The 15,910-nt window shown below is 34.0% G+C and overlaps 1 protein-coding gene across 1 annotated transcript in view; it reads left to right on the forward strand.

Moving 5' to 3' along the window:
• Nucleotides 1–15,910, forward strand: part of PTPRZ1 (protein tyrosine phosphatase receptor type Z1) — a 111,594-nt gene that overhangs the window by 30,458 nt on the left and 65,226 nt on the right. Inside the window, exons 4-8 of the mRNA XM_069461654.1 lie at nt 2,949–3,100; nt 4,558–4,653; nt 5,150–5,216; nt 10,316–10,473; nt 10,618–10,768. Coding sequence (XP_069317755.1) covers nt 2,949–3,100; nt 4,558–4,653; nt 5,150–5,216; nt 10,316–10,473; nt 10,618–10,768 — 624 coding nt within the window. The remainder of the gene's footprint in view (nt 1–2,948; nt 3,101–4,557; nt 4,654–5,149; nt 5,217–10,315; nt 10,474–10,617; nt 10,769–15,910) is intronic.

The following is a 15,910-nucleotide window of genomic DNA, read 5'->3' on the forward strand; positions in this document are numbered from 1 at the left end:
GTTTTTTGGACCTAGAGTATGTTTAGATTAGTTTCACCTCATTTTCCTTTGAGTAGTATATACTATGACCTGAATAGAAGCTATAAGTATAGAAGAAACCAAATGAAGACAGAAAATTGGAAATGTAGGCAACATTTTGAAAATTTTTATAAAAACATAATGGCCAATATCATCATCTCATGTTTTTCAGTAATATAACAATAATGATGATGATTCTAAAAGATATGATGTTGTAATTTCTAGCTAATGTAATTTAATAACTTCACTGGTTAGTCACTTAGTCTTTGGATTTTTTTTTCTTGAGTATTATAGCTTGATCTTTTCTGGTCAGCTTCATGCTATATTCAATATTTGGTTATGAAAACAAGTAATCAACTATAATTGAAATTTAATAAAATAAGTTACTTGCCCCTCTATATAGAAAGTTTAAAGTTGTATACCATCCTTGGGAAATACTAAGTGCCTTTCTAGTGAAATTATCTTTTTCAAAAAACATGCAAAATATAATACCATGATCAAGTGGGCTTCATCCAGGATGCAAAAATGGTTCAACATATTTACATATGTCAATAAATGTGATTCGCCACATAGACATAAGCAAAAACAAAGACCATATGATTATCTCAATAGGTACAGAAAAAACTTTCAGCAAAATTCAGCACCCTTTCATGATAAAAACCCTCAACAAACTAGGCATAGAAGGAACATACCTCAAAACTATAAAAGCCATATAAGACAAACCCACAGCCAACATCATACTGAATGGGGTAAGTTGAAAGCACTGGAAAAAGACAAGGGTGCCCACTGTCACCACTTCTATTCAACATAGTGCTGGAAGTACTAGCAAGAGCAATCAGGCAAGAACAAGAAATAGGGGGTATCTAAATTGGAGAAGAGGAGATCAAACTATAGCTTTTTGCTGAAGATATGATCTTATATCTAGAAAACCCCAAAGACTCTACCAAGAGACTCTTGGAATTGATAAATAAATTTAGCAAACTCTCAGGTTGCAAAATCAATGTACACAAATCATTAGCATTCCTAGCTACAAATAAAATAAAATACCTAGGAATATACTTAACCAAGGAGGTGAAAGATCTCTACAAAAGGAACTATGAAACACTGAGGAAAGAAATTGCAGGTGACCCAAACAGATGGAAAAACATATCATGCTTATGGATTGGTAGAATCAACATTGTGTTAAAATATCCATAGTACCCAAAGTAATTTACAGGTTCAATGCAATCCCCATCAAAATACCAACATCATATTTCACAGATCTAGACGAAAAAATTCTACACTTCATTTGGAACCAGAAAAGATCCCCAAAAGCCAAAGCAATCTTAAGCAAAAGGAACAAAGTTGGAGGCATCACATTACCAGACTTCAAACTATAATACCTGAAAAAATTTTTTTAATTCTAGTAAGCTATACATGGACAAAATAATTTCCAAAAAGTGATGCTTTTCGTTTTTTGATAATACATTTTAAACAAAATTACATACTGAGAAGTTATGTAAAAATAAATATGCACATAGGACAAAGATTAGGAAAATATTCAAAATTATAATAGCTCTGTTGGAGTAGTTTTATCAGAGAATTTTTCTCTGTTTTCCATATTTAAATAATGTAATTATTTGAATCTAATAATTTAATTTCAAATTTCATGAAGGTAGATGTTTTTCTGCATCATTGCCTGATATATAACAAACAACAATTAAGAAAATTATTTATATAATATTATTAATTAAATACATAAAAGTATATTGTCCCAAATCTTAACATTTTCATTACCAGTTTGAAGGGTGTTACAAAGCAGTAGGGCATGCAGTCTCTGCTTCATATTTCTTAAGGGAGAATGCTTAAGGACTTGATCATTAGAGCTATGCTGCTTGAATTCGCTACTGGCTCTTCAACAACAGTGTGGAACATCGAGCAAATTAACCTTTCTGTGACTCATTTTTTCTATCTGTAAAATAGGGATGATAGTGGTATCTACCTCCTAAGTTTGTGGGCAGATCAAGTAGTTAATGCATATAAAGTAATAAATGTAGTGCATGGTACATTATAAGTGATAAATAAATGTCATCTGTCATTGGTACCAATATTGTTATTGTGTTTGTCATTATTATTATTGTTGTTATTATTAATGGAAGTTTGTATCCTTTGCTGGCTGACCAATATGTTGGATTCAGTCCCTGATGCAAACAGTGATTTCTATCTAATGGAACAAAGACCACTTAAATCTGATCGAGAGATGTCAAAATCTTGTGTTGAGCTCTCAAGAGAATCATTATAAAATGTAGTCAGATAATAGGTGCTATGTGACTTATATAAGAGAATGTAAAATTCTGATGGTTACCACTCAGTGTTCGAACATGAAATGGCTAACACCCCTTCTCAACAGGAATGGGTTTCTCTCTTTCCTTGCCATATCTGGGGATACAGGTTCTGGAGCTTGATGAAGCCTGGGATGATGCTTGGAGGGGTTGGGAGACAGGACAAAAGCAGCAGCCTGATAGGGAATAGAAATGGGCTGCAAGGAAGAAGGTGGAAGAACACCCAGAAAACTTCCTCTTCTTTTGACCCTTCTGTCCTTCTCCCTTTACCCTGTCTTCTAACTACCCTCACATACCTTAGGAAAGTAGAGCTTTTGAGGAATGGCAATCTCAGGACACCAAACAGGGCAGGTGGACTGGCTGTCTTCTGCTCTGGCAGTCATAAAGTAGTTAGGGCCTTCAGCTCAGTTTACATTTGTTGCAATAAGATACATTAAGTATATTGTGCAGAGCTACAAAGTTCAGCTTCTAAAATAGTGAATTGATATTGTTTTAATTTATCAAATAATTTTCTTAATGTACACTAAATATTAATAGAAGGAAATTTAGTTGAAATTTACAATTTGATTTTTAGAAACTTAGATGCAATTTTATTGTTTTTGTTTTTAGTGGAAATTAATCTCACTAATGACTACCGACTCAGTGGAGGAGTTTCAGAAATGGTATTCAAAGCAAGCAAGATAACTTTTCACTGGGGAAAATGCAATATGTCATCTGATGGATCAGAGCATAGTTTAGAAGGACAAAAATTTCCACTTGAGGTAAGTCAGTAGTTCCGCTAGTTACTATTTCATTTTCTGTATCATTGAGATATTTATTTAGCATATAATTTGATTAATAGTCATTCAAATTTTATAATTTGTACAGTTATATTTTTGTGGCTTGATTAACATCTGCCTTCCTTACTAGACTGAACTCACTGAGTAGAAGACCCATCTTTGATCTTTAACCAGTACTATTATTCCAATTTTGTAAAAACATCAAAACTAATTAAATAGTGACTGAGAATAAAGTCTGAGTCAAATGGACTAGATTTGGATCTCGGCTTCACCATTTGGTTATTAGTTAGATGACATAACATTGTACAAATTATTTAACTTACCTAAGCTTCCATTTCTGGTCTGTGAAATTGACATAATAGTAGTAGTACCTGCCTTATAAATTTATTATGGGGGTTAAATGAGAGAATGAATTATTGCCGTTATAAAAGTAATTAAAGGAAATCACGAAAATCACAGAAATGTTAACAGTGATTTCCTCTGGATGATGGCATTATAGATACCTCTTATTTTTTCCTTTAAATCCTCAGATTTTCAGAAGTACCTATAATGAAACTGTATTACTTGTATAATTCAAAAAACAGTTGATAATAAAAATAAGACTGGGGTGAATTGTCTCTTAAAGGACTAAAAATATTTTTTTTAAATGTAGATATGCACATTCACATTTATGGCTTATAATTTGGGATGGGTTTTTTTCTCTTTTTTTGGTATAATCAGTATCCTTAAAGAAAAACACATTTAACGCATTTGGTTTCTCCAAAAAAAGTCAACTCATTAAGCACCTAATATCTCACTTCTGAGAATATAGCTTTCTCACAATATGAGTTATCTGATTTTCAAGCCTGTGACATCAGAAGTACCAAATTATAGATGGGAATATAGACTGTTACAGACAGACACCTGTATGGACTGAAGTCGCAAATAACAAGGAAGAGCCTCACAGCAGGAGAGGAGAATTAAAGCATGAAACTTTTCTGGTATTTTTTAGGTAAAGGCTGAGAGTTCTTGAGAGTTTTAATATTAATAGAGCACAGTACAATAACATCTAAAAATGATAACCCTGAACCATCAAGAAAGGCATATACACTCAAGAAAGAATGAAACCCATATTTGAAAAAAATTCAGCAAAATAGTTAAAATAAAATGATAATTTGATAATTGCTCTCGTAAAGTTTACTGCAATGCACCCTGGTAATCTCAAAGAGGTAATTTCTGGGTTCTACATATGATTTTGTATTTCCTTCCTCACTGAAGGATGGGAAATGATAGTAAATGTAGCTGTATATATATGTAATTGATAAAATATTTTGAAAATATACAGAACGTGGAATTATACATGTTATAGAATTTTTCAGTTGGTCAATTGTTTTGTCACATCTCTGCTGATTTTTGTAAAGTCTTTATATATCATAAAGCTATCATTGTTACCTTTCTAGATGCAAATCTACTGCTTTGATGCAGACCGATTTTCAAGTTTTGAGGAAGCAGTTAAAGGAAAAGGGAAGATAAGAGCTTTATCCATTTTATTTGAGGTAAGATTGACCACTAACTTAATTCCTTTGTTAGTCATATTAAATATTGATGCAAAATATCAAGACGTATTTTCTAACAAATACAAGAGCTCACAAGTAGAATGATAACTAGTGATCATGTTGTTTAAAAGATGACCCTTGTTTGGTATTTTTAAAATAGGACTCCTGTATTCCTTACTTGGCTGGATCTCTTACAGCTGGAGCAAAGCATTCCAAGTACACAGATTTCCATATTTGCATATACAAAGCATCATAATTGTGTAGCAGTAACTCTGAATCCTAACATTTTAAAATGTACTTTTCTTAGTGGAAAATGTAAAACTTTTCTAGTTTTTATTGATTTTATTTGTTTTTATCTTGCTATGAAAAAATGTGTTTGGAACTCATTATTTTTGAATACATGTATTTAAAATGGAATTCATTAATGTTTACATTTTCATTGAACAATTTATGAAATATTTTATCCTATTTTTAGAATGTCATTCTTCTTTAACAGGTTGGAATCGAAGAAAATTTGGATTACAAAGCAATTATTGATGGAGTTGAGAGTGTTAGTCGTTTTGGTAAGCTACTTGAAAAAATATTTCTCTTCAAGAAATACTTTGGATGAATATGAACTTTTACAATATGACAAAAATCATTTGTTCCAAAAGGTGCAAAGCACTATATTTTTAAAGAGGAGCAATCTCTTATTTCTCACACTTGACGAATTATACATTTCTCACCAAATAAAGAACGATTTATCAGAAAATTCTGTTACATAAAAATCATAAAATATTAATGTAAGTAGGAAGTTGAAGTTTTCTAAATTTATTCTTGAAAATAACTTAATTAAATCATGTATTTAAAACATATTTACCTATTTTATCTCTGCATGGTACATCTCTTAAAGGACTCTAACTTCAAACCTGAAGCCAGTTGATTTTATGAAAATCACATTTTAAAGTATGAAAGGAATTATTACTCAACTTAAAATTTATTTCATGGTGGTTTCCTTGATAAATCCTTTGCTTTACCAATATGAGGAGAAAAGAGATTTGAAAGAAGGTGAATGCCTACATAGAAGAAGATGCAATATGCTTTGACATTGTTCTGTCTGCTATCTCTTGAATCTTGTAATTTGTTACAACAAATTCTTTTGACAACATTGGCAAAGACTGCGAACTTGGTAATAACTGTTATTTTATTTGTATGAAGCACCCCACGCTCAGTATTAATGCTGCCCTTAGTTATCAATAAAATGAGGATTATTCCTCTCCAGGAAGCTGCAAAATTTTAAATCAGGACCAAGACTCATATAGATCCTTTTCTTGAAAGCAGAAGCCTAGCCAAGGATTGATTTATCTTTGTCAATTACATGTGAGGATCTGAATTGACCAAACTTTTCAGAAGTCAGAAATACGTGAACTCCTGCAGTGCAGCTTTCATTTCTTTGGAAAGGTACAATCAAATGCAGGATGAAGCTGTTACCTCCCTCCATCCACCCAGATTGCAGAATTCAACACTGAATGCCATGAGCCACACTTAATTTTCCTCTCACTGAGTCAGAAAGTGGATTCTATCCAGACTGAAGGATGGTAGCTACTGTAATTTGAGTTCCTACACTTAAAAATGTATAAAATATGAATTCTGAATGTTCCAGACCTTGCACCAGCCTGTGGGGACAACGAAAGTGATGTTAACACTGGGTTGTTAATGCTAACTTGGGTAACTGTGGCACCTTGGCCACTTTCTCCTAAGGCCTCTTTACTTTGGGGGGGGGTGGTTCTCTAGAAGGGTGCTCATATAATCTTAAGAAAAATTCGCTCATGTTGTTTGGCTGAAGTTTTCTGTTTAATATCTATTGTCTACAAGCCATTGAGGGAGATACTTTATCAGAGACGCTGCAGCCACATAACACCCTTCTGGAGAATATGGATTCCCTAATAGCATTATTCTGCCTGTCTCCTGGCTCTTAATTTGGAAGCAGAACTAATAGTTTTTGGTCAGAGTGGAGACAGACACTAGTCTTCCCTCCTTTATCCTATTTCTCTCTCTGTCCAGCTAATCGTGCACCAACTTCCTACCTCCTCTTTTATCAAAAAACAAAATCCCCATGCCCATCAACTCACTCATCTAGATATGTAATATTTCAATATACTCAGAATGGACATCTGCCCAAACTAAATAAGCTGAGTCTTTCTAAAGTTAAACGTTTCCATTTTGGAAGTTCTTGAATTAAATCTGATCCTGTTTCAGACTCTAGAAAACCCCTACTGCCCAATGAACTGGAGGCTTCCCAATAGTGTCCGCCAGCCATTGCTGTTGGGAACCTTGAGGACTGAAGGCAGGACTGTCTTTAAACAGTGAGTCTAGAACCCAGCTAAACTCCCAAATCCTGTTTTATATTTCCATATTGTATGAGTTATCCAAAAAATCAACACTTTCCAACATTATTCAGATTATAAAATCTCTTATTACTCTGTGGGCTGGTTGCCCTTTTCCTGTGTTCCTAAGAGAAGCCCATGTTTCATTCCATCCCTCACCCCTCTGTTTCCTTCCCTTCCTTCCACCATACCTACTCGACGTTAACAAGGATTGTTCTATGCATGGGTGGAGTGAGAAAGGGTGTGATGTTGCAGCAATACAAATATAATACATTAATATTTCCCAAGCAGACTCCACAAAAAAGTTAGTTGAAATCGTTCAAGTTGCAAGGAAGAGACAGACACACCCCAGGTAACATCATCAGTCATTTTCCAATAGGAATTCTCACCAGAATGGCCTAAGGTGCTTTCTTAATCACAAATTCAGCCCAGATATTTCTATATTGAAAAATCCTCGTAGGCAGTTTTGATGTGGCCCATCTTAAATATCATTGTCCTAAGTAATAGGAGGTAATTTTAAGTATTTGACATCTCTTCCCTAGTGCTTGGTCCTATTGTGGTCTCTGTCTTTATCTCATCTCTCGTCCTCATCCCTGTCTTTTCCCCTCTCACTGTCAGCCTCCCCATGGAAGGACCTGATTAGTTGTTGCTTAATCATCATTATACGTTCAAGCATATAGCAGTTGCATGAATAAATGGTCCCAAATAAAGCATCGTTGGCTCAGGTGTGAATCATTCTTGTGTTAACAATAAGTGAGATTATTCAGATGAAGCACATGCTTTTTTCCAAAACAAAAACAGAAAAAAACCAAACACCATAGTCCAATTTTTTCAGAAGACAATGGTATAATTGAAAAGTACTATTGTAACTGAAGAGTCTTATGATGTCTAGGACAGAAGCTTAGGACATGTGTGTAAGTAACAAAAAAAAATACGGTACAAAATAGTTAACAAGTTCATGAGAGAGACCAGATGATGGCTATTGAGATGGATAGGCAGGAGGATAAATTCCATATTGGGACGAAGGAAGGGAAAATCAAAACCTTTCTTTTCATTCTTTCCCTTACTCCTAACTTTTTTCCCCTTTAATTTTATTCCCAATTTTAAGAAAATTCTCTATGTCAGTATCCTTACTCATGTCTCACCTCTGCTTTCCCCTTCCTGGCCTCGAGCTCTCCTGGTGTCAATTTATTTTCCCCTAATTTAGCAGTGAGTCAATTTCTGGCTTCCTATTTATTATAATTAGTATTCTCGACACACATATTTCCACTAAATATTAGTAAGATAGATTTTGTCTTCAGTAGAAACAGGAACAATTGCAGTCCATTGATGATTAAGAAGGATGTTATTTAATCTACAAACATTTTCAAACATAAAAAGCATAAATCTGAAAGAAAATACAGATTTAAAATAAATGTTCTTCTCAGGTTTCTGAGAATTTAAATCTAAATTCTGATCATCTTATCTTGACATTGGAAGAGAGGAGGACATAACTTCTAGAAATTACTAACGAATCCATTAAACCAAACATAACTGGAACTTTCTAATGGATTTAGGTTGTATCAACGTGGCACTATCACTCAAAAAGGTTTTTATTTCTAAAATTCAGTTTTTAATTCAGACTGGAAGCAGTAAGCTCTAACTTTAAATAGTAACAGTAAACCTCTTCCCTTCAAAGATTTCTATATTGCAGAAAAAATAAACATTTAATAATTTAACTTTTAAATAAAAATAAATTTCTCTTTGAGGCTTTCTAGATCTGTCTAGTCTTCATAGAATTTAGTGCCAGAGCAGACTATTAAGACCAAATAGTTCAGTCATTTCATTTTATAATATGGAAAATATAATTAAAAAGGACTAAAACCTTGCACAGGCTTCACTTTACTTCTGGTTTTCTACCCTAGTTGCATATTTGCATCACCTGGGGATGCTTTTAAAATGAAGATGCCCAGGCCCTACTGCTAGAAATTTTAATTTAAATGATCTAGGGTGGGGTCTGGGACATTGGGATTTTTTTGAATCTCCCCAGATTATTCAAATAAGGCTTAAAACCAATGCTCTACACTCTGCCCCCTCATTAATTGGCTTCAGGAGCTATTAATGACCTAAAGTTTATAGGAAGCACAGGACTTGCACTGGGCGGGGTTAGTTAAGAGGATGGGAAAATGAATTAGACTCAGATCTCACTGGTAAGCAAATTGCTGCCTATATGCGTGAGGACTGGTATACACAAATAGCTAAATGGCCAAAGCCGTGCTACTGGTAAGTGTTATTGGGAAAAACTCTTCCAGATACTGTTTAAGTTTTAAATCGGCATATCAATTACACTCACACACATGCACACACTCTTCTGGGATTTTGAATGAGATTTCATTGAATCTATACATCAATTTGGGGAAAATTTACACCTTCACAATACTGAATCTTCCAACCCACGAACATGATACTTTCCACCATTTTAAAGTTTTGTTTAATTCTCTCAAGAATGTTTTGTAATTTTCAATATAGATGTTTTACACATCATTTGCTAGATTTACTCATATTTGATTTTTCTTTTGCTATTTTAAGTCATACTGCTTTAAATTTTATTTTCTATTGTTTGATGCTGGTATATAGAAATACAATTAATTTTTGTATATTGGTCTTATGTATATTGACTGTGCTTGATTCGCTTATTATTTTTAATACTCTGAATTTTGTTCAATGTTTTACATGCACAATCATGTTATTTTCAAATTGTGATAGTATTCTTTCTTTCTATACAATCCTTATGACTTTTTGTTTTTTTTTTTTACTTTATTGTACTGGCCCTGTCTTGCAGTTCAGTGTTAAATAGAAATGGTAACGGCAGGACATCCTTGTCTCATTCTTGATATCTAGGGCAAACACTTCTAAAAAGTCATCCTTAAATACGATGCTTATTATGGACTTTTGAAGATAATCTTCCTCAGAATAAGGTTTTGTATTTGTTTTCCATGAATTGATATTGAATCTTATCAAATGATATAACTATTGAGATAATTATATGATTTCCAAATATCTTTTATATCTAAAATATTCTTTTCAGCATCTTGATGTGGTAAAGATAAGGTATGTAACACTGCAGAGTGGTATATATAAGACAGTTTGGGGTATGCCAGCTTTATCACCGTTTTTTAATTGTATCTAAAATGTTCTTAATATTTTAGTTCTGATTAAATACACAACAAAGTATGTGTCTCTGTTTCATAGAAGATTTTAACAGCTAAGTTCTCGTGTTGGTATTCCAGCTAAGATGTATATTTTTTCCTTTGTAGGGAAGCAGGCTGCCTTAGATCCATTCGTACTGCGGAACCTTCTGCCAAACTCAACTGACAAGTACTACACTTACAATGGCTCATTGACATCTCCTCCCTGCACAGACACCGTTAACTGGATTGTTTTTAAAGATACCGTTAGCATTTCTGAAAGCCAGGTAATCTTTGAAATTCAAGCAAATGAAGTAATTTGAAGCAATTTAAAAATAATTATTTTCTAGCTTTGCAATAGAAAATCTGTTTTAAAGCATTTACTGATGCTTTCGAAGCAGATATGTTGAATTATTTGGTCTTCTTTCCAGTTGGCTGTTTTTTGTGAAGTTCTAACAATGCAACAGTCTGGCTATGTCATGTTGATGGACTACTTACAAAACAATTTTCGAGAACAACAGTACAAGTTCTCTAGGCAAGTGTTTTCCTCATATACTGGAAAGGAAGAGATTCATGAAGCAGGTATGTATTGAAATATTATTTTTCTGCAACCCTCACAGATTTGATGTTGTAAGAGGTAATTGTGTTGTAATAGAAAATATACAGGACTTAGAATTTTAGTAATATTTTGATTATTAGTTTTGTAGCTCTAGGTAAGCTGTTTAGTTCTTTGCATCTCTCTCTGTTACCACATCTATGAAATGGCAATTAGAAAATCCACTCTTCCCCATATGAATAAACTCATTTTACAGATGAGAAAAACTGAGATTCAATTTTAAAAAGTGATTTTTCTAGAACATCCAGTAATATGAATAAGTAGCAAAGCTACATACACACCTCCTATTTCACTTTACGGCATGGCATTTGCCTGGCTAAGAGCTATGAGAAAGAAATGAAGGAGGATGAGGTGTTCAGAGCTTGGGGAGATCACTACTGGTTGAGATGATTAGGGAACCTTCATAGAAGAACCACATTTGAACTGAGTCTTGACACATTATAGGTTTTAAAGTGAATTATTAATGAATTAAAAGAAAATCTGCTTCCCAGTTTCCTTCTTTGGGGGAAAAGAGGTATGTTCTCGTTAGGTGCAGCCAGTGGAGGTGACGCCAGTCGGGGAGTCTCTGGAGTGCCCTCTGTCTTTTGAAGCTGACACATCAGTCAAAAGCCTTTAAAAATGTCCAGAGGACACAATCAGATACATCTACTGATTTGTCCTTTTCAGTTTATACAGCAGTTGTGCTGGTTCATGAAAGACATGGTTGAAGTGGCCTTTGTTTGGGGACTTACAATCTTTCAAGTCGATGGTCTTCTTTGATCTCAGCCCTGCAATGAATTTTTTGCCATGTGTAATATTAATTTAATAATCATCTGCTTTTGAAGATTAGGCATTAAAACAACATGGTTTTATGTTAATGTGGCATTTGTGAAATTGTTTATCCTTTAACAAAAAAAGAGCCCAAGACAACAGTGATAAATAGCTATATTTAATATGATATTAAGTTTCAAATTAAATTTCCCTGAAGCGAGGCAATTTAATTATATTTCTACCAGCACTACTAAATACTATAACGTCCTGTCTGGTAAACAATAGACAATTGATTAGAAAAAAGAAAGTGAATTTAATTGTCTTTTTTTCTCAAATAATAGACCAAATAACAAATTAAATGAATATGATTCTGTCTTGGCATGCACTTTTACCAATTATATTTTATTAAAACCCTTCAGTGGCACTTCATTGCTTTTAGAATAAAATCCAAACCACTTGTCATTGCGTGGTAAGTTCTGTATAGTATTTACTAGTCTTAGTGTCTGCTTCTCCCCAACTAGCATCCTTCTCTTACATTGAACTCCATGGAGTCTCCTAAAGATGGAAGACCACATTCTTCCAGGTTGCATTTGTACATGCTGTGTCCCCCTGGTGTCATGTTCTTCCCTTCTGTCCTGACTTCACTTCCCTGCCTCCTCATTCTTCGAGACACCAGTAGGGCATTGCATCCGCAGGGAGGCCATCTCTGACTCTACCTCCATCCCCCCAAGTTTGGCTTCGGCACTGGGCACAGGACTGCACTCTTGAAGAGGCACCATATGTAAAGAGTACATGGTAAATGATGCTTATCTGGAGTTGTGCGATGTGCCCGGGTGCTCCAAACTGCACAGAATTTGCCATAGAATGGCAATTGTCTGTTTACTCATTGTCTCCCCCACCAGACTCTGAGCCTTATGAAAGAAGTAATTAAGTTGTTTATCTCTTTACCTTCATTGCTCAACTAAAGTAAAGCTCTCATTCACTGAATAGTCACTGCATGACTGAAGAATCCATTTCCATATAAAAAAAAAAAAAACATAGAAGGTCATGCTTGATGTGTGCTTCAAAAATGGTAATAGCTGCCATGCATTGTATGACTTTACCAGGAATTGAACTATACAGTATTTGATTTAAACTACATATCACTTTTATTAAGTTGGCCTCATTTTTCAGTTTGCGAAGCTGTTTTTAAATGGCTTGCCAAGTTTACACAACCAGAAAGGGATGGAGTTGGTATTTGAACTCAAATCTCCCTGATTCTAAAGCCTTGCAAAGTTCTCTCCACCGTGCTTTATATTTATAAAGAAACACGATTTCTGCTTACATAATTTCATCACAAAAGCTGGTGACCCTAAAGACATGGAACTCCAAAAAAATGGTATTGACATTTGAGTGCTTTATTTATCCTAAGGTCAAACACAGGAACAACACTTTTTAAACTACTTGGTGTTTTATGTTAAATAAATATACTCTATGATGTATGATGGCACCTATAAAGTAAGGAAAGCAATTTTCTCGAGTGGAGCTTATGGGAATCAATATTATTCTCTTAGACCAGGTGTGTATTTCAGAATTTCACATTCCTGCTGCCGCACTATTGTGACTGCCAGAGTAAGAATAATGTATCACCTATTTGTGGTTTGGTTCCGAAATAATTAAAATGGCAGAAATAACAACAACAACAAAAAACCTCAAAATAGACTCACTCATTTAAGTCGAAGGGACTAAAAATACAAAATTTAAGGAAAAAAACAGAAGTTTTACAATAAAAATGGATATTCAATGGCTCCTTAGGCTGTGTACTTAGTCCTACACATGCGCCCTTCCCTGGCTTCCTCAAGAAAATCCAATCACAACAACCATTTTGTGTTGTGTGAATTTTGACTGAAGATTTGTGGAGTAATGGGGGGGCCTACAAAACTTAGCATCTCCCCAAGACATCAGACTACAGCTTAGAAAGTATTGTTTATAAAATGTTATTCCCTTACATTGTATATCCTTAGGGTAAACATGAGCCTCAAAAGCCAATACTGGTTTTTTTATCAAAGTTTCTTGTTTTAAGGTTATCAGGTTTTATTCTAAAATTATCTAAGCAGAAGCATATCTCTTATGCAGTCTCCTTTCCTGGGCCCCAGAGCCCTGCCCTCCGACTTTTGACCCTGCCCTTTGGTCAGTCTCCTTCACAGAGTCTTTGCTGCTACCCTCAGCCTATGCATGTCTTCACATCTTGCTAAGGCAGAAGAACCATCTTAGTCCCAGGTCTTCCACACTTGCCTACCCACACTTACCCCAGCGAGCTCAGCAATCCAGCAGCCCTTCGTTTTCAAAGAAGTTATCCCCTGCTCGGAAAGTTGGAGATTATAAAGAACTCCCCACCTCCACCCCCTGGTTGCATAGACTTGTAGGCATGTTTATGATTTTAAAGCTTCAATCCTTGTCAAAATACATGATTTTGAGATAGCAATGAAATATATTAGAAGACTGAGGTTATGTCAGTTGGATGGGTCTCCTCCATGCAGTTAAATATTCAGTCAACCCTTTTTTTAAATTTAATGTGAGCCACTATGAATTAATTAAGGCCCTGCTACACATAATTGAAAGTTATTCTTCTTTCTTCTGAACCATCATGGTCCCTTACCTGCAGTTATGGCACTTTGCCTTTTTTGCCTTTCTTTAGTTTCTAGGTAGATGTCTATCTGCTTGATTTCAGTATTACCTGTTACACCTGATAAAGCACCTATCAGGGAGTAGTAAGTGCCCTCTGACTCCTCGATGAATGATGAAACAAATGAATGAATTGAAGAATCAGCCGAAGTTTACTTATTACTTTGCCTTTGGGATTAAAGAGAGCATGTGTGTGTTATTAGCAACAAGCACAGAAAGAATGACTGGCTGGCTTTAGATTGCCAGACAGGCCGGAGCCAAGTTCTTCTTTCCTGAGCATCCTTTAAATAATTAAAACTTTGCAAAGCCTTCATGAGAATACAATACAGTAGCATCAGCATATGTGCACAGTTCATGTTCAAAATTAAATATCATTCTAGGGAAAGAAAGATTCTAATTTTAAAAAGATAGTATCAGTGTCATAATTGTTAAGAAGGAGCTAAATAATTTACTTTCTTCATTTTGACTCTGTTAATCCTCTGTGAAAGTATTACTGTATTTAACAGTAATAAACATTTAGCATATCAACATTATTATATAATAATTTTTATAGATTTCCATTATATAACATTCTGCATTTACTGAAATGATTTTAAAAGTGGGCGACTTGCTTTTTGTTTTGCAGTTAAAAAAGGGGAGACGTGAATCTGATTAGAGATTTTTTTTTTACAAACTGGAACAATTTTTGCTTTATCCATCATGAGTGTTTACATAAAACAAGCATTATTATTTGCCTCATACACATATCCTGTATTCTTGTGATATTTTTTTTCCTTAACAGAGATACTATCTTCTTTCTACTTTTTGGAACTGAATTTCAGAATAAGAATTAAGGATTGCATTTATGCTCAGGATTTAATCGTTATTAAATTTAATATGAAAATAACTTTTTATTACATGAACATTATAAAGAGAAAATATAGATAAGAACACAGAAGAAAATAAAAATCTCCTATAATGTCACCACCCAGGGTTAACTATTGTGAGGATTTTGGTAAACATCCTTTGAGACCTTTCTCTTAAATTAAAAATATATTATTATATCTCACAAAAATGAGACTACACTACATGTTTGTTGCCTTTTTTAATTCATGACATAAGTATATATTTTTAATAAACCATTCTTAATTTTTATGTAGTATTCCATTTTATAGTTCTAACAATTATTAAACCTAAATTAGTTTTTCAATTTTAGACAATCAGGTTATATATTTTTTTGCTGTTATAAATATCTAACATCTTCCTTTTGACCAAGAGGGAACTAAGAGCTAGCACGAAAATTGTCAGAATCTTGCTCTCAATAAATGCATTGTAGAAAAATGTATTTTGCAAAATACATTGCGATTAATTGCAAAAACCAGGTGAGGTCTATATATTTATGTAAATTCTTTGAGGTCAGAGACCAGGCTTTATTCATTTTTGTATTCACAGCAGGCACCCAATAAAATTTTGTGAATGCATACATATTTTTACCAGAACTTTGATCCTCTATTTTTCCATTTTTATGTAGATCTACCATTTATTAGAAAGGCACTTCTTTTTGACATCACGAAATGGACAGTGGATCTTCTAAGGCTCATAGAATTTAATAGAACAGTCTGATCTGGAAGGAGTTAGTAAAAGCTATTTTTTAAGTAATGATACCACGTGTGAATAATGTTACACACATAGCAAAAGTATAAAGTAGGTGAAGT

Source organism: Eulemur rufifrons, chromosome 29, assembly GCF_041146395.1.
Source record: "Eulemur rufifrons isolate Redbay chromosome 29, OSU_ERuf_1, whole genome shotgun sequence".
Taxonomy (NCBI): domain Eukaryota; kingdom Metazoa; phylum Chordata; class Mammalia; order Primates; family Lemuridae; genus Eulemur; species Eulemur rufifrons.